At 44.3% G+C, this 24,096-nt stretch overlaps 1 protein-coding gene across 1 annotated transcript in view; it reads left to right on the forward strand.

Moving 5' to 3' along the window:
* Positions 1–3,537: 3,537 nt before the first annotated feature.
* The window catches only part of LOC124550675 (serine protease ami-like), a 115,426-nt gene continuing 94,867 nt past the window's right edge, over positions 3,538–24,096 (forward strand). The window contains exon 1 of the mRNA XM_047125399.1: positions 3,538–3,847. Within this exon, the coding sequence (XP_046981355.1) occupies positions 3,538–3,847 (310 nt within the window). The remainder of the gene's footprint in view (positions 3,848–24,096) is intronic.

Here is a 24,096-nt window from a genome sequence, read left to right on the forward strand (position 1 = left end):
GACACTCTCGCCCCTATTTTGCGATAGTACAGAACGTGCTGCCCTTCCTTGAACTTTCTCGATGTACTCCACAATCCCGTCTGGTAAGGATCCCACACCGCTCAGCAGTAATCCAAAAGAGGACGGACAAGCGTAGTGTAGGCGGTCACTTTAGTAGATCTGTTACATGTTCTAAGTTTTCTGCCAATAAAACGCAGTCTTTGGTTTCCCTTCCCCACAACATTTTCTATGCGTTCCTTCATAAGTGTGAAGGAACGTAATTGTAATTCCTGCACTACAGCTCAGCCCATAACCACAACTTTGAGTTGAAAATGAAGACGAAAACAAAAGTAGATCATTATTCACTTTATATGAACTTCCGTTGGTGATAAAAGTCCGAACGTGAAGACTTTTATGACCACGCAGAATTCGAGATTATATTTTCGTCCGTATCTAACATGACAATTAAAAAAAAGCAGGATAATACTACGGTCACCGAAAGTACGATTAAGCCGATGGCTCGCTTTTTTGCCGCTAGACGTACTAGTGTTACTACAACCATTAACAGAAGTACTTTTCATACCTGGGAATGTCGCGACTATACACGTCATATTGTAAGTTCAGTTAAGAGGAAAATACAGTGTCAGCGGTACTGGCAATTCGTTTAAGTTGGTCATAGCCAATCGGGTGATAGTATACGGTAGCCACTGGGAATCGCTGAATCAAACGATTCTTTGAGCGGAAGATACAAAATGGTTACTTTTGTTTTCGGTATAGAGAACACTGGATTAACTACGCTAATGGCCATTAAAATTGCTACATTACAAAGATGACGTGCTACAGACGAGAAATTTAGTTGAATTTACGGTCTTTAGATTTGACTGATTTATCATGTAACCGAAGTTTACTGGATTCCTTTTAGCATTCACGTGGATGACTTCACACTTTTCATTATATAGGGTCAAGTGCCTATTTCTGCACCACACAGATGTCTTTTCTAAATTGTTTTGCAATTTGTTTTGATGTTATGGTGACGTGACTAGACGATAAACGACGGCATCATCTGTAAACAACCTAAGACGGCCTCTCAGATTATCGTTTATATAGATAAGGAACAGCAAAGGGTCTATAACACTTATTTTGGGAAAAGCCAGAAATCACCTCTGTTTTACTCGCTTTCCGTCAATTACTACGAACTGTGAAATCTCTGATAGGAAACCAGGAATCCAGTCACATAATTGAAACGTTCCATAAGCACTTAATTTCTCTACAAGCCGCTTGAGTGGTACAGTGTCAAAAGTGTTCCAGAAATCTAGAAATGGCCGGCCGAAGTGGCGGAGCGGTTCTAGGCGCTTCAGCCTGGTACCGCGTGACCGCTACGGTCGCAGGTTCGAATCCTGCCTCGGGCATGGATGTTTGTGATGTCCTTAGGTTAGTTAGGTTTAAGTAGTTCTGAGTTCTAGGGGACTGATGACCTCAGATGTTAAGTCCCATAACGCTCAGAGCCATTTGAACCATTTTTGAAATCTAGAAATACGGAATCAATTTGAAATATTTTGTCAATAGCACGGAACACTTCATGTGAGAAAAGAGCAAGTTGTGTTTCACGAGAGCGATGTTTTCTAAATTAATGTTGACTGTGTGTCAACAGACCGTTTTCTTCGAGGTAATTCATAATGTTCGAACACAATATATGTTCCAAAATCCCGCTGCATATCGACGTTAATGAAATGAGCCTGTAATTTACTGGAGTATTTCTACTACCTGTCTTGAATACTGGTGTGACCTGTGCAACTTTCCTGTCTTTGGGTACGGATGATTCGTCGAGTAAATTGTTGTGCATGATTGTTCAGTATGGAGTTATTGTTTTAGCATATTCTGAAAGGAACCTGACTGGTATTCACTCTGGACCGGGAGACTTGCTTTTGTTAAGTGATCTAAGTTGATTTACTACTGCAAGGATATCTACTTCTATGTTACTCATGTTGGCAGCTGTTCTTGATTCGGATTTTGGGTCATTTACTTCGTATTCGTTGGTGAAGGAATTTCGGAAGGTTGTATTATTAACTCTGCTTTGGCAGCACTGTCATCGATAGAACTTCCGTTCCTATCTCGAAGAAAGGGCATTGATTGTGTCTTGTCGCTAGCATACACTATTGGCCATTAAAATTGCTACACCACGAAGATGACGTACTACAGATGCGAAATTTAACCGACAGGAAGAAGATGCTGTGATATGCAAATTATTAGCTTTTCAGAGCATTCACACAAGGTTAGCGCCGGTGGCGACACCTACAACGTGCTGACATGAGGAAAGTTTCCAACCGATTTCTCATACGCAAACAGCAGTTGACCGGAGTTGCCTGGTGAAACGTTGTTGTGATGCCTCGTGTAAGGAGGAGAAATCCGTACCATCACGTTTCCGACTTTGATAAAGGTCTGATTGTAGCCTATCGCGATCGCACCATTGCTGCTCGCGTTGGTCGAGATCCAATGACTGTTAGTAGAATATGCAATCGGTGCATTCAGGAGGGTAATACGGAACGCCGTGCTGGATCCCAACGGCATCGTATCACTAGCAGTCGAGATGACAGGCATCTTTTCCGCATGGCTGTAACGGATCGAGCAGCCGCGTCTCGATCCCTGAGTCAACACATGGGGACGTTTGCAAGACAACAACAGTCTGCACGAACAGTTCGACGACGTTTGCAGCAGCATGGACTATCAGCTCGGAGACCATGGCTGCGATTACCCTTGACGCTGCATCACAGACTACGATGGTGTACTCAACGACGAACCTGGGTGCACGAATGGCAAAACGTCATTTTTTCGGAGGAATGCAGGTTCTGTTTACAGCATCATGATGGTCGCACCTAAGACTGATGACCTCAGAAATTAAGTCCCATAGTGCTCAGAGCCGTTTGAACCATTTTGAACTAACCCCTATACCAACTCCCCTTCATCAAAATAATATCGCAGTTTTAAAACTAATTATTAAATTCATTGATAAATGCAATCTTAATCTGTAAATCGCCAAAATATTGAGAAATCGCTATATATGATCTTAAGGCCAAAAGCGATAATTGGTAAATAAATAAATAAATAAAAACTATGCTCACTCCATAGAAATTCCTACCCATGAATGGGACCAGGACCAAAGATGTTCCACCCTCCCATGCCAGAGATGATACTCTGTAGAATGCAGTGCTGGCGTCAGTCGACGATATACAGAGAGTAAACAATAAATAACGTGTTGTTGCCTCCGATATTTACAAAATTCTGTGTAGCGCTTATGCCGGCAATAAGTTTGTGGTTTTGTGGAGAAGAGTGAGATAAATCGTATCGGCGAGTCTGCTCATATATTCAGTTTGGAAAGCGCATCGATCATAAAATTTTAGAGTGACATCGAATGCAATTTATACGTGGCAGTCTCTATAAAAATAGCATCGGTTGAAGCCAATGGTGGCAAAACTCTTTTAATGTTTTTGTCGGTCGTCCGAGAACGAAACTTGCCGTAATATCCGAACAAAAGGTATCGTGCGTCATACATGTGGCGGCATGGAGCTAGTGCATCGAGTCGTCGTGTGGAGCTCTGTCGTCGTGTTGATCCGGTGCGGCCTTAACACGCCGGAGGAACTGCGGGTGGGGAGGCAAGCCATCGAAAGCTGGCGCTCCACGAAGAAAGACGCCGCTTGGCCTGGTGACAGGCTGTTCGGCGGATTCGCGCCCCACGTCGGCACCTACCCCTTTGCCGTCTTCATCATAGGTATGGAGCCTGGCAGGACCTGGGAATGCTCGGGCAGTGTATTGGCGCCCCAGTGGATCCTAACCGCGGCGCACTGCATGGGCCTCTCGCAATATTGGTATGGTGAGTACTCCTCTAGACGCACCTTTATACCCAGAAAGAATATTTGGGTCTAGTGAAGCAGGGGATACAACCCGCCGGTTTGACCGATGACGTCATACATTAGTCATAGATAGTAATGCCTTCACTTCGAGGCATAGATAATAAAACAGTTGTGTGTTCCGGATAAGCGCTATCATTGTACATTAAAATTATTTGCAATGAGATTGAGGTAATTTGGAGTATTAGTTTGTTATTGTAGCATAATTTATACTGTCTTATTTTCGTTTATAGGAATGGATTTGTCTGTTTGTGGGTATGTAATTTTAGTTACTGTCTGTCTAGGCCAGCTTCGGTTATTCCCCAATATTTCCGTGTGGTAAGTTCACTTTTCCATTTGCTTCTTTCACTGTATTTCACTATTTTGACACATTTCACTTTCTTAGTCCACCAATATGTATATTTCGTGTTGTGAAGTATGTAATAGAAATTTCTCAGCTGTCGATCTTCTTCCGTTTCCCAGCACTAGTATCAGTACGACATTTTCGAATGCCAAATAAAATTTGTATCACGTCCTTCACTTCGCCTTAACATTGACGACACAACTAAAATTTGTATCCCGTCCTTCACTTCGCCTTTACACTGACACTATATATGTAATTGGCGAGCAAGATACAAATGTTGCGCATAGCTATATAGCTCAAGTAACGAATGGGATACTATTAGCGTCCGAGGCAACAAGAAAACTGTACCCCATAGTGAAGTACGGGATACAAATTCTACATGTGTCGTCTTCTTGTCTCCGTGTAGACTCAGTTGTGGTACAGGTCGCAAATGTAACTTAGAGCCTATTTCCACCTTTTCGTTACCAGTGTACATATATAGAGGTCAACGGAAGTCTGGTATACATATATTACATACGTAGGTCCTTCTGTCATCAGTAGTACTGATATGTACGTAAGAAAGGACTGTTAGCAATAGCGGAGACAAAATAAAAAACACATCTACAATTTGTATCCCGTGCTCCACTTTCGGTTTACTGAAGCGGAGGATACATCGTTCAAGTGAAGAACAGGACAGTAATGCTAGTGAAAACGAAGAAATCGACTTACGACGAACTCGTGTTCTGTACTGTACTTAAGCAACACACTTCGAGTGAGCTTTTAATTTGTATCCGGTGTTTCATTTACGGTTTAGTGAAGCAGGGGATACATAGTTCAGGTGAACAACAGGACAGCAATGCTAGTTGAAACTAAGAAATCGACGTACGCTGAACTTGTATCCCGTACTGCACTTACGCAATACAGTTCTAAAGAGTTTCGAGATACAACTGACATACATGTAACGTGATGTATTCTTTGCTAGTAATATATTTCATTCATTTCTTTCCGTTGTATTTTGCGGAGAAATACTAAGATACAAACACGCGATATCGTTAACGTGAAAATACTCCTGGTCCTTATATATGTGAAGTACAGTTTTTCTCTCTTGCATTCCTTTGTTTCTGAACATTCTTCTCAGCTCTTTCATCTTTGTAATCCATGGTCTCTGTCCTATTCAGACATCATTGGTCAAAGTTGACGGGTTGTATCCCCTGCTAAACTAGACCCGAATATTTACCTAAATTCGGTAATTTCCAAGAATGATGGCCTATCGAAGCTGGAACGCTCCAAACGATACATATCGAAGTTTCGATAGTAAATCGATCATGGAGGTCTCGTAGCGCGCGTTACGAGTATGTTTCAAGTTGTCGCTAGAGAACGACAAAAGAAAAGCGTTAGAGAAGCACTGGTAAATTGAAAGGAGCCGACTTGGTCGCCGTCGGTGTTATCGTCTTGTGAGAGTCCGCTCGATGTATAAGCTGCAGGGACAACTACCTTCGACTTTCCCCTGGAGACGCAAGTTGTGAAAGTATAGGTACTGGACGGCCTTCTCTTTTTATGGTTGACTTGACAGACTTCCACAGGCGTTCTATGTTCTGGGTATGGACACTGGCATCATCTGAAGAGACAAACTCGACAGAGTGGTTCACAAATTCGTGCTCGCACCCTTCAGCTTTGAGACTCTGGTATGACTGAAACCCGTCGGTGATGACTTTTGTTCCTGGCAATATGAAATGCTTTATAAGACCCACTAGAGTCCCCTTACCTCGCGACAATACCCTGACAACGAAACATTTGCATGACTCCCTTTCTATGCCACCAAAAACCCAAATATGATCTACCACAGTTTTAGTAGGCCGCCCTCTCTGATTCTTTCGCCTAGCAATGTGAGACTCGCCTACTTCCACTATTTTATGCAGTCCACCAATTGGCACACTGTTGTTTCTCACTACGAGGTGCATTCAAGTTCTAAGACCTCCGATTTTTTTTTTCTAATTAACTACTCACCCGAAATCGATGAAACTGGCGTTACTTCTCGACGTAATCGCCCTGCAGACGTACACATTTTTCACAACGCTGACGCCATGATTCCATGGCAGCGGCGAAGGCTTCTTTAGGGGTCTGTTTTGACCACTGGAAAATCGCTGAGGCAATAGCAGCACGGCTGGTGAATGTGCGGCCACGGAGAGTGTCTTTCAAAAGTCACTAGGAGCCAGGTCAGGTGAGTAGGGAGCATGAGGAATCACTTCAAAGTTGTTATCACGAAGAAACTGTTGCGTAATGTTAGCTCGATGTGCGGGTGCGTTGTCTTGGTGAAACAGCGCACGCGCAGCCCTTCCCGGACGTTTTTGTTGCAGTGCAGGAAGGAATTTGTTCTTCAAAACATTTTCGTAGGATGCACCTGTTACCGTAGTGCCCTTTGGAACGCAATGGGTAAGGATTACGCCCTCGCTGTCCCAGAACATGGACACCATCATTTTTTCAGCACTGGCGGTTACCCGAAATTTTTTTGGTGGTGGTGAATCTGTGTGCTTCCGTTGAGCTGACTGGCGCTTTGTTTCTGGATTGAAAAATGGCATCCACGTCTCATCCATTGTCACAACCGACGAAAAGAAAGTCCCATTCATGCTGTCGTTGCGTGTCAACATTGCTTGGCAACATGCCACACGGGCAGCCATGTGGTCGTCCGTCAGCATCCGTGACACCCACCTGGATGACACTTTTCGCATTTTCAGGTCGTCATGCAGGATTGTGTGCACAGAACCACAGAAATGCCAACTCTGGAGGCGATCTGTTCAACAGTCATTCGGCGATCCCCCAAAACAATTCTCTCCACTTTCTCCATCGTGTCGTCAGACCGGCTTGTGCGAGCCCGAGGTTCTTTTGGTTTGTTGTCACACGTTGTTCTGCCTTCATTAAACTGTCGCACCCACGAACGCACTTTCGACACATCCATAACTCCATCACCACATGTCTCCTTCAACTGACGATGAATTTCAGTTGGTTTCACACCAAGAAAATTCAGAAAACGAATTATTGCACGCTGTTCAAGTAAGGAAAACGTCGCCATTTTAAATATTTGAAACAGTTCTCATTCTCGCCACTGGCGGTAAAATTCCATCTGCCGTACGGTGCTGCCATCTCTGGGACATATTGACAATGAACGCGGCCTCATTTCAAAACAATGCGCATGTTTCTATCTCTTTCCAGTCCGGAGAAAAAAAATCGGAGGCCTTAGAACTTGAATGCACCTCGCATGACGTAGCACACTTCTCGGCAAAATCCGAAGTAATCACAGACGGTATTCGCCGATAGCCCAGTTTCTGATGCTGTGGCTTGCGGAGTGTAATCACGAGTCCAGCACGACACGAGAATTATGCTCGTCTCAATCGATAATTTAGAGGACTCGAACCACGTATTTTTCCTGATGCTGGTTCGCTTTCCACAAAGCCTGCAATGAAATTGCAATGGAATCTCGGTGTCCGCACTCCTCTTACGCAGTTTCACAGACTTGGCAGCACCAAAGTCAGTACAGTCTCTCGTGACTTCGTCGGGCAGAAATCCATGTTTCCGGGAAAAAGTCAAACATTTGTCTACACTGCTCATGCATGGGATGAGAGTTCTCCATGTGAGGCAATCCGCAGACGAAACTTGAGAAGCAGCACTCATTACACTCGCTATGAAGGGAAAATGTCACAAACAATTATGGCCGGAACGTAATTTACTGAAACTGAAGAAACAACGCAAAACTGATACAAATGACGATCACAAGTAATTTATTATAACGCACGCCACGAGACCTCCATAATCGATTTACTACCGCAACTTCGATATGTATCTCAAGTTGGCTAATAAATGCTAGTGCCCGATTCCACTCGTCGGCTTTGACCAATGACGTCATACCTCAGCCCAAGACACGAGATAGAGGTGCTATTTTAGCACGGAGCTAAGAAAACGAGGCAATTGTCATTATGTCTCAAACTTGAAGCCAACGTCCGCTGTCTTATATAGCTCAAAACATTGATTGACTGATTAATTGATTTTAACAGAGGAGCTAGAACAGCTTAGGTCTGACCCGCCACTGCCCGCACCGAAACTAGTTTTGTTGTGCGGTATCGCTCCCTGTATATCTAGTAAAGCCAAGCAGTGCCCTTAAATAGTGCAAGGAGCCCCTCTACCAGTTTTTTGTTAGACACAATTTTTTCAGGTCTAGTTCTCCCGAAGATTCTTATCTTTTACTCTCCAATGCCATGCATTCAAAGCTTAGGTGTGATACAGTTTCTTCACCCTCATCACAGATCCTACATCTAGGGTCCTCTTCCGTTATGCCCATTGTGTTAAGTGTGTTTTAGCGGCCGGAGTGGCCGAGCGGTTCTAGGCGCTACAGTCTGGAACCGAGCGACCGCTACGGCCGCAGGTTCGAATCCTGCCTCGGACATGGATGTGTGTGATGTCCTTAGGTTAGTTAGGTTTAATTAGTTCTAAGTTCTAGGGGACTGATGACCTCAGATGTTAAGTCCCATAGTGCTCAGAGCCATTTGAACCATTTGTAGGTTTTTTTTTAAATTCCCATGGCCGGTCATCAGTCCAATCATGAATTTGATCTCTTTCCTGTTCAATCCCATGGCTTGGGCATCACTACCTTACCATGTTTTTGTTTATGGACCTTGGTCCAATACCCTACGTGCTGTTTCCTAAGCCAGTTCCGTAGTTCTAATTTGATCATAGCCTTGGTGATTGTCAGGACAGGTTCCGGTCCAATAAATGGAGTTGTTGCCCCCATCCTAGCCAATCTATCGGCTTGTTCATTACCACAGATCCCTGAGTGGCCAGGGACCCACACTAGGTTCAACCTATTGCTTCCCCCTAGCTCCACCAGAGCCCTGTGGCAATCTGCAGCAATCTTAGATCTTGTTGCAGGAGCTGCCAATGATTTCAGGGCTGTCTGAATAGATCAAAACATTAGATTCAACGCGTGGTTCACCGCAGTGATACTTCTCCGTGATGTCACTCTGACGTGCCGTGACAAGTTTCGACCGTTGGCGATATCTGTTGACTTTTTTGGTCGTATCCCAAACAACATCTGGTGCTTTATGTGGAGACGTAGTTGTTTCACCAAAAAATCGTGGTTGCTTCGTTTACAGGTGTGCTAATCAATCCAGCCGTAATCTAATGTTTAAAGATATCACATTTCATTCATAAGTGGAACCGTTGAAGCAATATTTTCTTTAATATACAGGGGACAGGGAAAACAATGCGAACACTTATACTTACTTGGGAATGGTTTGTTAATAAGGGGTTGGAACCCCGTTTGCCCATAATACAGCTATGATTCTTCTTGGAATACTGACATACAATGATTGTATAGTCCCCAATGGAATGTTATGCCGTTATTCGATCACAGCCACTTCTGCCTCCTGTATTGACGGTAATTTCCAAGAATGATTGCCTATCGAAGTCGCGGGGTCCAAACGATACATATCGAACGTGAGATCGTACGAGGCTCATGCAACTATGGTGGCGGGCGTTATGAGTATGTTTACCGTGGTCAGTAAAGCAATGACAAAAGAATTGCGTTACAAAAATACCTGCAATTGCAAAGGAGACGACTTACCTTACTCGTCGTCGGTGTTGTCCTCATGTGAAAGTCCATTACGGTGGTCTGTATGGATAATTTGGAAGAGTCGAACTATGTATTCTTCCTGATACTCGTTCGTTTTCCGCACTGTCCGCATTGAAATTGTAACAGTATTTCAGCATCGAAACTGTTCTTACGAAGTTTTACACACTTCGCACCACCACAGTCTACATAGTCCCTTCTTCCCTCGTCTAGTAGTACTCCATATTTGCGACAAAGAGTCAAACAATTTTCTGCGCTGGATAAACGTAGAATTAAATTTTCAAATGTGACAGAATACGCCGAAGAAACATCAAGAACACCAGACATCCAACTCACTAACGATATAATTCGTCAGGGCTTCCCTAGCAACTCACAAATACACTACTGGCCATTAAAATTGCTACAGCACGAAGATGACGTGCTACAGACGCGAAATTTAACCGACAGGAAGAAGATGCTGTGATATGCAAATTATTAGCTTTTCAGAGCATTCACACAAGGTTGGCGCCGATGGCGACACTTAAAACGTGCTGACATGAGGAGAGTTTCCAACCGATTTCTCATACACAAACAGCAGTTGACCGGCGTTGCCTGGTGAAACGTTGTTGTGATGCCTCGTGTACGGAGCAGAAATGCGTAACATCACGTTTCCGCCATTGATAAAGGTCGGATTGTAGCGTATCGCGATTGCGGTTTATTGTACCGCGACATTGCTGCTCGCGTTGGTCGAGATCCAATGACAGTTACCAGAATATGAAATCGGTAGGTTCAGGAGGGTAATACGGAACGCCGTGCTGGATCCCAACGGCCTGGTATCACTAGCAGTCGAGATGACAGGCATCTTATCCGCATGTCTGTAACGGATCGTGTAGCCGCGTCTCGATCCCTGAGTCAACAGATGGGGACGTTTGCAAGACAACAACCATTTGCACGAACAGTTTGACGACGTTTGCAGCAGCATGGACTATCAGCTTAGAGACCATGGCTGCGGTTAGCCTTGACGCTGCACCACAGACAGGAGCACCTGCGATGGTGTACTCAACGACGAACCTGGGTGTACTAATGGCAAAACGTCATTTTTTCGGATGAATCCAGGTTCTGTTTACAGCTTCATTGGGAATTTTGCGCTGATTCCTCCTGCGTAGAGGTACTATCAAATATTGTGCTAATACAAGGTCGTCACACAATACTCTAGAGCAGCATTTCAACTCGAGCTCCTTGTAGAAGCGGAGATGAAGTTAGAATCGAAACCTAACAGCATGTCATAGTGTTTCATGCATCGTTTAATCTTTTGAGGAGACGTGGGATTTTGTTTACCGTGGAAGACAAGACTGTCATCATATACCGTCATTTGTTAATCGAACGTCAGATGCTTAACTGCTGCCTACTGTGATGTCTAATCTTTGGCGTCTACACAAGGCAATATCTCTGCTGCGCACTGCGAGAATATCTTTGGTGCGAAAATGGGAATTAATTCTGTAACTATGATACATCTGCATCTACATACATACTCCGCAATCCACCATACGGTGCGTGGCGGAGGGTACCTCGTACCACAACTAGCATCTTCTGTCCCTGTTCCACTCCCAAACAACGAGGGAAAAATGACTGCCTATATGCCTCTGTACGAGCCCTAATCTCTCTTATTTTATCTTTGTGGTCTTTCCGCGAAATGTAAGTTGGCGGCAGTAAAATTGTACTGCAGTCAGCCTCAAATGCTGGTTCTCTAAATTTCCTCAGTAGCGACTCACGAAAAGAAGGCCTCCTTTCCTCTAGAGACTCCCACCCGAGTTCCTGAAGCATTTCCGTAACACTCGCGTGATGATCAAACCTACCAGTAACAAATGTAGCAGCCCGCCTCTGAATTGCTTCTATGTCCTCCCTCAATCCGACCTGATAGGGATTCCAAACGCTCGAGCAGTACTCAAGAATAGGTCGTATTAGTGTTTTATAAGCGGTCTCCTTTACAGATGAACCACATCTTCCCAAAATTCTACCAATGAACCGAAGACGACTATCCGCCTTCCCCACAACTGCCATTACATGCTTGTCCCACTTCATAATGCTCTGCAATGTTACGCCCAAATATTTAATCGACGTGACTGTGTCAAGCGCTACACTACTAATGGAGTATTCAAACATTACAGGATTCTTTTTCCTATTCATCTGCATTAATTTACATTTATCTGTATTTAGAGTTAGCTGCCATTCTTTACACCAATCACAAATGCTGTCCAAGTCATCTTGTATCCTCCTACAGTCACTCAACGACGACTCCTTCCCGTACTCCACAGTATCATCAGCAAACAGCCGCACATTGCTATCCACTCTATCCAAAAGATCATTTATGTACGAGGGTTATTCCAAAAGTAAGGTCCGATCGGTCGCGAAATGGAAACGACTATGAAAATCCGATAAAGCTTTGCACAGATGTGTTGGGTAGTGTCTCTAGTATAACCCCAGTTAGCATCACGTCGCTCTTCTCATTTCTGAGCTCGCAGTGAGTGCGTAAAGATGTCTAGAAAATAGTGTCTGCCGCCAAGTACGAGGGCCTGGTGAGAAATTTCGCCTGAAGCTATGCAGCCAACATTACATAACTGTCGTGCTGTTTCGTCTTCACGACAATTCTCAGCCGCATTCTGCAGGGGCAATGAAGATGCTCCTGCATCGTTTTCAAATGGAAATGTTAGATTACCCACAATACAGTCCGCAATTGTCTCCCCCTGAGTTTCATCTCTGGTCACATGAACCGCTGTCTTTGAAGACAACATTTTGACACAGACAACGAGGTGTAGGCCAGCGTGGAGAATTGGCGGAAAGCACTGGCGGCTGCCTTCTATGATGAGGCTATTGAAAAGTTGGTACAACGCTATGACAAAAGTCTAAGTCAGAACGGCGACTACGTAGAGAAGTAGCTGAAAGGTGTAGCTAATTGTTACAAGTAAAACATTTCTGATGTTCACTGTGGTTTCAATTTGGCAATCAATCGGACCTTACTTTTGGAATAACCCTCGTAGATAGAAAACAACAACAACGGACCTACCACACTTCCCTAGGTCACTCCATATGATACCCTCACCTCCGATGAACACTCACCATCGAGGACACGTACTGGGTTCTATTACTTAAGAAGTCTTCGAGCCACTCACATACTTGGGAACCAATCCCATATGCTCGTACCTTAGTTAGGAGTCTACAGTGGGGGCACCGAGTCCATCGCTTTCCGGAAGTCAAGGAACATGGCATCCATCTGATACCCTACATCCATGGTTAGCAATATATGTGTTGGTTGCCATCACTAATGGTTTCGGTATAGCAGTTCGTACATGAATATTCGCTTTATGGATAAGAAAATAAGAATAAGAAGAAGAATAAATAAATAAGAAAAAGACTAAAGTGATGGTGAGTGGCGCCCTGAACTACAATGAACCCATACGAATAACAATAAAGGGAGAGAAACTAGGGCAGGTTACAGAATTTAACTACTTAGGTAGCAAAATAACAGCAGATGGAAGGAGCAAAAGTGACATTAAAAACAGAATACAACTTGCCAAAATAGCATTCAATGGAAAAAGAAACTTACTGACGAGTAGAAATGTTAGTTTAGACGTAAGAAAGAGAGTCATGAAAACCTATGTGTGGAGTACAGCCCTTTACGGATGTGAAACTTGGACTAGTGGAAAAGAAGAAAAGAGAAGATTAGAGGCATTCGAAATGTGGTGCTACCGGAGAATGGAAAAAATCAGCTGGCGAGACAAGGCTACAAACGAAGATGTCCTCAGAAGAGTGAAAGAAAACAGATCTCTTTGGCGAAATATACAGAAAAGAAGAATAACCTTCATAGGTCACATTTTACGGCATAACAATTTCATTAAGAGAATATTAGAAGGAATCATTGAAGGAAGAACTCGCCGAGGACGACCTAGATTAAGCTACATTCAACAAGTAATAAATGACATCGGGTGCCAGACCTATGCAGATATGAAGAAGAAAGTTGACAAAAGAACGGAATGGCGTGCTGCTGCCAACCAACCTGTGGGTTGATAACCGAAGAAGAAGAAGAGGAGTTCTCGGCGGACAGTGTCGTTAGATACGGCGTCTCGAAGGTGGCTGCAGTCACTTTAGCCGCCGTAGTTCTGTGTTGTTTTGACACAATTCGTGTTAGAGTACGATGATCTCTGTCATTTGGTCTTAATTTGCGCTCATTATTACGTCTACACGATGACGTCTTTCAGTGTTGTGTGTAGGCTGTCATTACTCTTGAAACAGTTGTTCTTGAAACATTCAATAAGTTGGCTGTCTTGGTTACTGACGCTCCAACTAATGGGGCCTCCACAATCTGCCCTCTTTGGAACTCTGTTAGGTCTTTCATTGCACGTCGATCTCGGCCTCTTAATGCAAATACGAAGTGTGTGCACTGTTGTTGTTGTTGTGGTCTTCAGTCCTGAGACTGGTTTGATGCAGCTCTCCATGTTACTCTATCCTGTGCAAGCTTTTTCATCTCCCAGTACCTATTGCAACCTACATCCTTCTGAATCAACCTACTCGTACAAAACCTGCACTGATGCCTAGTCCGTACTGAACATGCACAGTCTAACGTGACACGTGCCTTACCTTCGTTGTTGATCGTCAGATACAACCATCCCATTACTACCACTGTCCACATTATTTTGCTAATCCCTTCTACGTGAATTATGGTTGCGTTATTTACTTTTTTTTTATCCACACCGTAAACGCTCGGATATCCCAGCCACACTGTATCAATAATCTCGTCCCCACACAACACACGGATTCGTGACCGCGCTGACTGTTGGTGCACCATCTCATGCCCTAAATACCTCCCGCCGATAATTATTCATTGTTCACATTCATCGTTCTTTAAAAAAAAATCTGCTTAGAACAGCCACAGACAGTGGTAATGTGTGTGTGAGAGTTTTGTGTATGGTTACATGAATTTGTGTGTGTGTGTGTGTGTGTGTGTGTGTGTGTGTGTGTGTGTGTGCTTCACTTCCTCTCTGAAGAAGACTTTAGCCGAAAACTTAATGAACACTCTTTTCGTCGTGCCTGCTTTCTGCTCGGCGTGTGACTGGCATATATCCGCTTCACAGTACAGTTATTTCCTCATGAAGTTTGTTGCAAACAATTCACTGCACTTCAAGAAGAACAGTGAAGCATATAATTACAATACCAGCAGAAAAAAATGACATTCATTAAGCCACGTTAAGGTTGACTGTAGCACAAACAGGGTATTATAATGCTACAACCAAAAGTTTTAATCACTTTCCCAGTGACATAAAATGCCTGAATGGTCTAAAACGTAAAATTTGAAACTAAAGTGAAAACATTTCTTTTTGACAACTCCTATTTTGCAGAAGTCTGTCCATTATAATAACGTGTAAACGTCGATGGATAGGAATTATTGACTAACATCTGTGTTTAATTAAAAAACAAATGATCAGCATGGTCTATTTATAAAAAATATGTTAATATAAAATGACTTGTTCCACATCATTATGATTTGTGGTGGAAATTATATATGGAACCATGAAACGAACTTTTAGTATATCATAAAGCATGGTATAGGCACTTAGGTGCCGATACGTCCTCATGTCGAAAACATACGAATTCGTTACCTTTATATATATCACATGAATGACGTGATGAGCAATATATATATATATATATATATATATATATATATATATATATATATATATATATATGTGTGTGTGTGTGTGTGTGTGTGTATGTATATATAACACACTCGGACTTCGCAGCCCGATTACTCACATAGTAGCAACACAAAAGTCTCCCACAAAATTTCGTCCCCGGCAGTAAATAGACGGTAAGGCCGGTAATCTGGCAACACTATTATCAGATGTACTGTGACTACCTCTGTTAACAACTAGTGATACTGCTGTGTAGTTGGTGCAATGGATAGTGTTTTGGGTTAGCATCCACAAGGTTAAGGGTTCGCTCCTAGGTCGAAATGGATTTGTTTTTTATTTGCTAAATGTCATCAGCATGGTACATTATCTAGTGTCTTAATCGTTATACAGCGATTACAGTGGGTCTCCTATAGAACATGTGCACTTACACACTATGAACACAGAAATGGCATACAATAGTTTTCACTGGTCACCTTTTAAAGAAGCTTTGTTCCATTACAGCACTCGTGGCTGCCGCATCCCAATCGCGAAGTGGGGCCGAGACAGTTTAAGATAAGTTTTTACAGTCTGACGATAAATTATGGATTTGTAGTTTTAGCCTGACAAACGGTAGTTACTTTTATTCTGAAGATGGTTGGGTTATCCAGACTGAAACCTAGGTAAATTCTAGGTAAACGGTGCAGCTGAGTCTGTTGGTTATTAAAATTAAAATTAATATTTATACAGTTGCTGACAGGGCCGCTAAATGCTGAAAATTTTTCAAGAAGCCTTTTGCATGTCGAAAACGCGAATTGTTTCACGCCACTGCACCTGTGGTTGTTTTTGTTGTTGTTGTTGTTGTTGTGGTCTTCACTCCTGAGACTGGTTTGATGCAGCTCTCCATGCTACTCTGTCCTGTGCAAGGTTCTTCATCTCCGAGTACTTACTGCAACCTACATCCTTCTGAATCTACTTAGTGTATTCATCTCTTGGTCTCCGTCTACGATTTTTACCCTCCACGCTGCACTCCAATACTAAATTTGCCTCAGAACATGTCCTGCCAACCGGTCCCTTCTTCTTGTCAAGTTGTGCCACAAACTCCTCTTCTCCCCAATTCTATTCAATACCTCCTCGTTAGTTATGTGATCTACCCACCTAATCTTCAGCATTCTTCTGTAGCACCACATTTCGAAAGCTTCTATTCTCTTCTTGTCTAAACTATTTATCGTCCATGTTTCACTTCCATACATTGCTACACTCCATACAAATACTTTCAGAAACGACTTCCTGACACTTAAATCTATACTCGATGTTAACAAATTTCTCTTCTTGAGAAACGCTTTCTTTGGCATTGCCAGTCTACGTTTTATGTCCTCTCTACGTCGACCATCATCAGTTATTTTGCTCCCCAAATAGCAAAACTCCTTTACTACTTTAAGTGTCTCATTTCCTAGTCTAATTCCCTCAGCATCACCCGAGTTAACTCGACTACATTCCATTATCCTCGTTTTGCTTTTGTTGATATTCATCTTATACCCTCCTCTCAAGACACTGTCCATTCCGTTAAACTGCCCTTCCAAGTCCTTTGCTGTCTCTGACAGAACTACAATGTCATCAGCGAACCTCGAAGTTTTTATTTCTTCTCCATGAATTTTAATACCTACTCCGAATTTTTCTTTTGTTTCCTTTACTGCTTGTTCAATATACAGATTGAATAACATCGGGGAGAGACTACAACCTGTCTCACTCCCTTCCCAACCACTGCTTCCCTTTCGTGCCCCTCGACTCTTATAACTGCCATCTGGTTTCTGTGCACTGCACCTACTAGATTCCAAACCTGATTTCTGTATACCCTTCCCCAACGGCCCCATCGATTAGTACCAACCGTAATTCTTGCCACGTTCAGGTGTATTACATTTCGTTGTGGTTGGCGTCGGGCTTTGCAAATAATTTCCAAGCATGTACTATGTAAATGTCAGAAACATATGGCTTAAGAAACTGTGTATACTACAGTATAATACGCCTGGACGCAGAATCGGAACATCGACCTTCTGTATGCAAACCCAAAACACTATCTACAACTGATATGCACTCTGGTGCTTCTACCTGCTGACATTTAGTTCCCGTACATGCGATTAAAGTGTTGCCAGATTGCCAGTGTTGTAACTGCGACCTGGACGGTCGCGGGGGTAGCAATGGCGGAAAGCGCGGCGGGACCCGCGGAGAAGCCCGCGAACAACAACACAACGGAAGAGGACGGACACGACCAACGTAGGACAGAACGAATACAACAAGACCGGCACAACAGAGTCACAAGGAAACAAACACGTCCACTCGTTCACGAACCTGGAAGTAAGCAGTCTAGCGCAAAGCGAGGTGTAAACCGACGTAAGCCAGATTAGACTGACTGGCTGAGTTCTTTTCCTTTTTTCTTTCCTTCATTGTATTTCGATTCCCCTCGAAGGGGGGGGGGGGGGGGGGTTGGCAGCAGCTTATTTCGCTGCTCTGCAGCCTACAGACTTTTTAAAATGTAAGGAGAAGTTAAGAAACAGTAAAAGCAGGCGATAAAACGGGGACGTAAATTGTAAAACGGCGGAAAATTGGGGAAAGTTAAAACATAAAGCAAAGGGTTGGCAAAGCGAAAAAGAATACACAGGATGCAGACAGGTAACATAGTAGAGAAACAATTAAACAACATGGCGACAGTTTGGTTTCTGTTCACAAGAGATATAAAATCACACCCAGCGACAGTATGATGGCCGTTCGCAACACTTCGGAAAAGACACACAACACTGAACACTCACTGTAAACACAGCACTAAAATGTCGGCACAAAGAGGACACACAGGGCAGATGGGGGGGGGGGGGGGGGGTTCCTGGACAGATGAGTGGGAAAACAAGGAGGGAGGAGAGGAAAAACGGAAGGGGGGCGAACCAATGGAGGGACAGGACCCATAGGGGGGGGAGGGGCAGGGCAGACACGAGAGGGAATGGGAAAAGGCAGAGGAGGGAAATGCAAAAGGACTCGGGGGAGAGAAGGGGGTCAGAGAGAGGGTAGGTGGGGAAAAAAGAAGATGGAAGGGAGGAGAGGGAGCCCAAGAAAAGGACGGAGGAAAGGAGGGGGGGTGAGGATCAGAGTTGATAGGAGGGATAAATGGAGGGAGAGAGGGCATCATCCAGGAGGAGGAGTTGATGGAAGCCACCTTGGGAAAGGAGATGAAGGGTGTAGAGATGGAGGGTTGAGGGACACAAGAATGAAGACGTGGCAGGGGGCGGGGACAGGAGTGGAGAGGAGCAACCAGGGGGTGAGTGGGATCAAGGCGGCGGGAGGTGTAGAGTATGGGATATGTTCAAGGAATAGAAGCAAATGGGGGAAATGAATGAGGTCATAGAGGAGCCGTGTGGGGGACGGGAGGCGTATACGGAAGATGAGGCAGAGTGCATGATGCTCAAGGGTCTGGAGGGACTTATAGAATTTGGGGGGGGGGGGGGGGACAGATATCCAGGCAGGACTGGCATAACAGAGGATGGGACGGATTAAGGATTTGTAGGTGTGGAGGATGGTAGAGGGGTGCAACCTCCGTGTCCGGCCAGAGATGAGTTTGAGGAGTCTGAGGCAGTTGTGGGCTTTGCATTGGATGGAGCGTAGATGAGGGTTCCAGGTGAGGTGACGGTCAATGGTGAGGCCAAGGCAGGTGAGGGTGGGGGTGAGGCGGACAGGACGGGCACAGACGGTAAGGGAGAAATCCAGGAGTTGGAAGGTGCAAGTGGTACGACCTACGATGATTGCCTGGGTCTTGGAAGGATTGAATTTCAGGAGCCACTGGTTACACCATGCAGCAAAAAGGTCAAGGTGATTCTGGATAAGGCGTTGGGACCATTGGAGGGTAGGAGCGAGGGCAAGGAATGAGGTGTCATCGGCATACTGCAGGAGGTGTACTGGAGGTGTAGAGGAGGTGAGGAGGTGGGAGGGCAGATGACAGACCCCCTGGGGCACACCTGCAGAGGGGTAGAAGGTGTGGGAATTGGCATTATGGATGGTGACATAGGAGGGGCGGCGGGAGAGGAATGAGGCCATCAGACAGATGTAGTTGACAGGAAGGGTGTAGGTTTGGAATTTAAACAGGAGACTGGGATGCCAGACACGGTCGTAGGCCTTTTTGAGGTCGAGGGAGACAAAAATGGCGGAGCGACGGGAGTTAAGCTGGAGGGAGAGGAGATGAGTGAGGTGGAGGAGTTGGTCATCGGCAGAGAAGGAAGGTCGAAAGCCACATTGGGCGTCGGGGAGGAGGTGGTTTTGGTGGAGGTGGTGATGGATGCGCCGGGAAACTGGCTGAGCGAGAGGCCGGTGATTAAGTACGCTATCGGGGGCGCCGCTATAGGCCGCTGGGACCACGTGTTCCACTGTGGCGCCCCCACACTAATAGCGGGCCAGGAGGCGCGCGCCGCCACAGCTTACGGCGCGATGGTGGAGAGACCTCTAGGGGTCTTCGACATCGATGACGTCTGGCGTAGATTCAAATTCCACGGCGCGCGGTACCAGATCCAGTCCTTAATGTTCATTTGTTGCAGGAAACATGCGTAGGACGAAATTTTGTAAGACATATTTTTGTATTGCTATGTGTGAGGAATCGCACTGAGAGAAGTCGGAGTGCGCGAATTTTTCTTCGTCCTGTATATACAGAAATGGTCAGGCGCAATTTCTTTTGAGTTTTGGCAGACTGGGAAGAGAGTTAGCAGTTGTCACATTATGCAGGGACAGACATTTATTGCTGTGAGAGAGAAGAGAGCAAGAGGGCAGTGGTTCACAACACTACAGGCCACAGGAACCCCATAGTGCAGACAGTGTGGGTGGGAGGTTGTACTCTGGTGGGACAGAAAAAAAATTTCAAAATAGCGTTCCTGACTGAAGAGCATCAGGTGCAGGGTAAGGTGAAAAGACATACCTTTTAGACTGAAGGAATGCGCGATATCACAGACGGTGGTCACGAGCTGACCTCCGAAGAATCTTCTCACAGAAATCGCCTAGGCATGCTTCCCACTGAAAAGCAGAGACTCATATTTGCTTGGATGTAGGAGGTGTAATGTGTCAGGCAAATCCAACACCTTCCATGAAAACCCTGACATGATAGCAAATCCGGCAATATGTCACATAGCTCTGAATAAATCCTGAAATTAAATTAACCAAAGTAATACGATCAACGAATGAGCAAATGGAATACCACAAACTAACACAAGATCGTCTAAATGCATGTCATACTTTCCTACCATGAAACAGACGCAGGTCCGAGGGGAGAAACGAGAACAGAAGCCGAGAGCGGAGCTGTGTAGGCTAGAAGACCCTACGATAAGAGTGGGACAATGAGACACCCGCATCGCCGGCCGACCGCCAAGAGGTCCATCCCTCAACCCACGTTAAAAGATAGAGCCCTCCAGAAGAACTGTATAGATCTTACGATAACGCTGAAAGTGCCACACCAACTGCAAGTTTTAGCGTGAGACTATACGCGTCTCTGTTAAGTAGCAAACATTAAAAACATTGCCCCACCACGAAAAGTATAATGTTTCTCACTGGATTGACAGAATTTTTCTAGGCGGAGCTTAAGTAAGGTTAACACTGAGACGCTGACTGGTCAGTTGTAAACACAGCCAGATACCTGTTTCTTAAACCAACTTTGGTAAATAGTATTAAGGATAAATTCAAGAGAGTTGCTACCGAGACAGCGAGGTGTGTGGAGACGCGCCGCCAGCCACCCCTGACGCTGCCTAACTACCGACAAGGTAATGAACGCATGTGATGCCACATAAGAGCGCATAAGGCTTAACTCAGAATTGCAGAAGTCTCATTTGTTACATCCCCTATTTACGTAATACTAGCGTTGATCGTCAATTAAACTTTGTGGTATTCACATTTGCTACTTGAAGTTAAAATCTGAAACGCGATGACTATCTGTTATATAATTATTGAGAAGCTACATCAGCCACTGTAATTTATGACAATTAAATAAGTAATTAAAGATAACTGAGGGTCACTAAGGACCATTTTTGATAGTTTTATCTTTTATGAAACTTAATTTAAACCTAGATTATAGATGTGATATGGCATAGGTCATCCTTCGATTCATTGTAGAACTTGGAAACCCATTCAGGGAATATTCGTTCACATTTTTGTTGAACGTAGTTGGTTTTTATCATCCTGTATTAAAATATTTCCTTTCATCAATAGCGCAATTTAATAGCGCAATTTATAAACAATGTTTTGTGAGTAGAATAAAAATTCCAATGGTAAACTTAACTGCTTTTTCGACGTTATTTTACCAGCTAACTAAAAATAGTAAAGCCTTGAACCCCTTCCACTAAATTTAGTTAGTATTAAGATTCTTTTACAGGGAGTGCAGTGGAGCTGACGCTGAAATCACTAAGTATTTGGTTATATCATCGCTAGTCTCACTGAACTCTTCTGAATTCTACGTGTCATGTGTGGTCTGGCGTCTCCTTACCAGCAACAGGTCCCAGGTTCAAACTAGTCAATTCCCTAAAAAACACGCTCAGAGTGCTCTTGCGCGGAAGTGGTAGGGAGACACGACTTAGAACAAACAGTCACCATGCAGAATGTTAGAGAGCGCAAATGGAAATTTCCAGAAAACCTTCTGAAAGAAGTGTGAGCTTCAGGCTATTGGCTGGCAGACTCATGACCCATGTAGTGGGAGGCAACAGTTTTGTAACAGGCACTGGGATTCGTCACCTGAGCACAAACGTAGACAAAAAGGGATTACGGACATTGGCTTCAGATGGGCATTCATTTAAATCAAAGAGGAAAGTTGGAAATTTGTGCCAGACAGGGATTCGAACCCAGGCCTCGTGCTCACTAGGCAATGTTCTGACCGCTAACAAGGGGAGGCCACAATGTTGGAATACCAGTTTCTTTGGAGCTACAGTGTATGTGTAGTTACTTGGTAACTCGCTATTACTGTCATCTAAGAAAAAAAAACTTCATTGGACTTTTTTTTAGCCTCCCCTACATGATATATCTATAATTTTGCGGTCTTGCCCTCCCATGTTGTGAATAATGGTGAGGTGGCTCCAGCAGAATGCTTCCCATACCGATATGTCACGCGCAAAATTAGAGCTGGAACGGTACCTCTCCAGGAGAAGTCCCATTTCTGTGGGCCAGGGATATATCGTAGAGGGTTCTTTCTACATAAAACTGTAGGTATTGCCTTCATAATCACGAAACTATGAAATATCCATATAGTGTCAAAAAGTGGAGAAGTGCTGTTTTTGCAATATAAGATTCACACCTTTTGCATGTAGGCGCTAACTTTTTTACCCCAAAACCTCTAACTAAAGACCTGAAAAAGGTAATCTGTAAGCTATGACTTACAACATTTTACTGATAGTGAGTGAAAGCCTAGAATAAGCTTTAGGATCATTCCATGGTGAAGTATGAAACATTTGTGTAATTTACACTGCAGTATTAACACGAAGATAATGAAACAGATAGACCTGAATATGGCACTATACAGGATGCCCCAGAAATCTTTCGACGAACTTCCAGTGGTGGAAGAGAGTCTCTTGAGGAACAAACTGGAAATAGGAATCCACGTCTGGAAACGTCTAATGACATTACTGAAACCCGAAGTCATGGGCGCCAGCGCTTGCCTCTAATACAGAAACCTTTAGATGTCAGATACTCAAAAATGGTTGGTTCAAATGGCTCTGAGCATTATGGGACTTAACATCTGTGGTCATCAGTCCCCTAGAACTTAGAACTACTTAAACCTACCTAACCTAGGGAGATCACACACATCCATGCCCGAGACAGGATTCGAACCTGTGACCGTAGCGGTCATCAGACACATCTGTACCAAACATTGCACACTACTGGCCATTAAAATTGCTACACCAAGAAGAAATGCAGATGTTAAACGGGTATTCATTGGACAAATATATTATACTAGAACTGACATGTCATTACATTTTCACGCAATTTGGGTGCACAGATCCTGAGAAATAAGTACCCAGAACAGCCACCTCTGGCCGTAATAACGGCCTTGATACGCCTGGGCATTGAGTCAAACAGAGCTTGGATGAACTGTACAGGTACAGCTGCCCATGCAGCTTCAACACGATACCACAGTTCATCAAGAGTAGTGACTGGCGTATTGTGAAGAGCCAATTGCTCGGCCACCATTGACCAGACGTTTTCCATTGGTGAGAGATCTGGAGAATGTGCTGGCCAGGGCAGCAGTCGAACGATTTCTGTATCCAGAAAGGCCTGTATAGGACATGCAACATGCGGTCGTGCATTATCCTGCTGAAATGTAGGGTTTCGCAGGGATCGAATGAAGGGTAGAGCCACGGGTCGTGACACATCTGAAATGTAACGTCCACTTTTCAAAGTGCCGTCAGTGCGAACAAGCGGTGACCGAGACGTGTAACCAATGGCATCCCGCACCATCACGCTGGGTGATACGCCAGTATGGCGATGACGAATACAGGCTTCCAATGTGCGTTCACCGCGATGTCGCCAAACAAGGATGCGACCTTCATGATGCTGTAAACAGAACCTGGATTCATCCGAAAAAATGACATTTTGCCATTCGTGCACCCAGGTTCGTCG

This window comes from Schistocerca americana, chromosome 9 (genome assembly GCF_021461395.2).
Source record: "Schistocerca americana isolate TAMUIC-IGC-003095 chromosome 9, iqSchAmer2.1, whole genome shotgun sequence".
In the NCBI taxonomy this organism is placed as follows: Eukaryota; Metazoa; Arthropoda; class Insecta; order Orthoptera; family Acrididae; genus Schistocerca; species Schistocerca americana.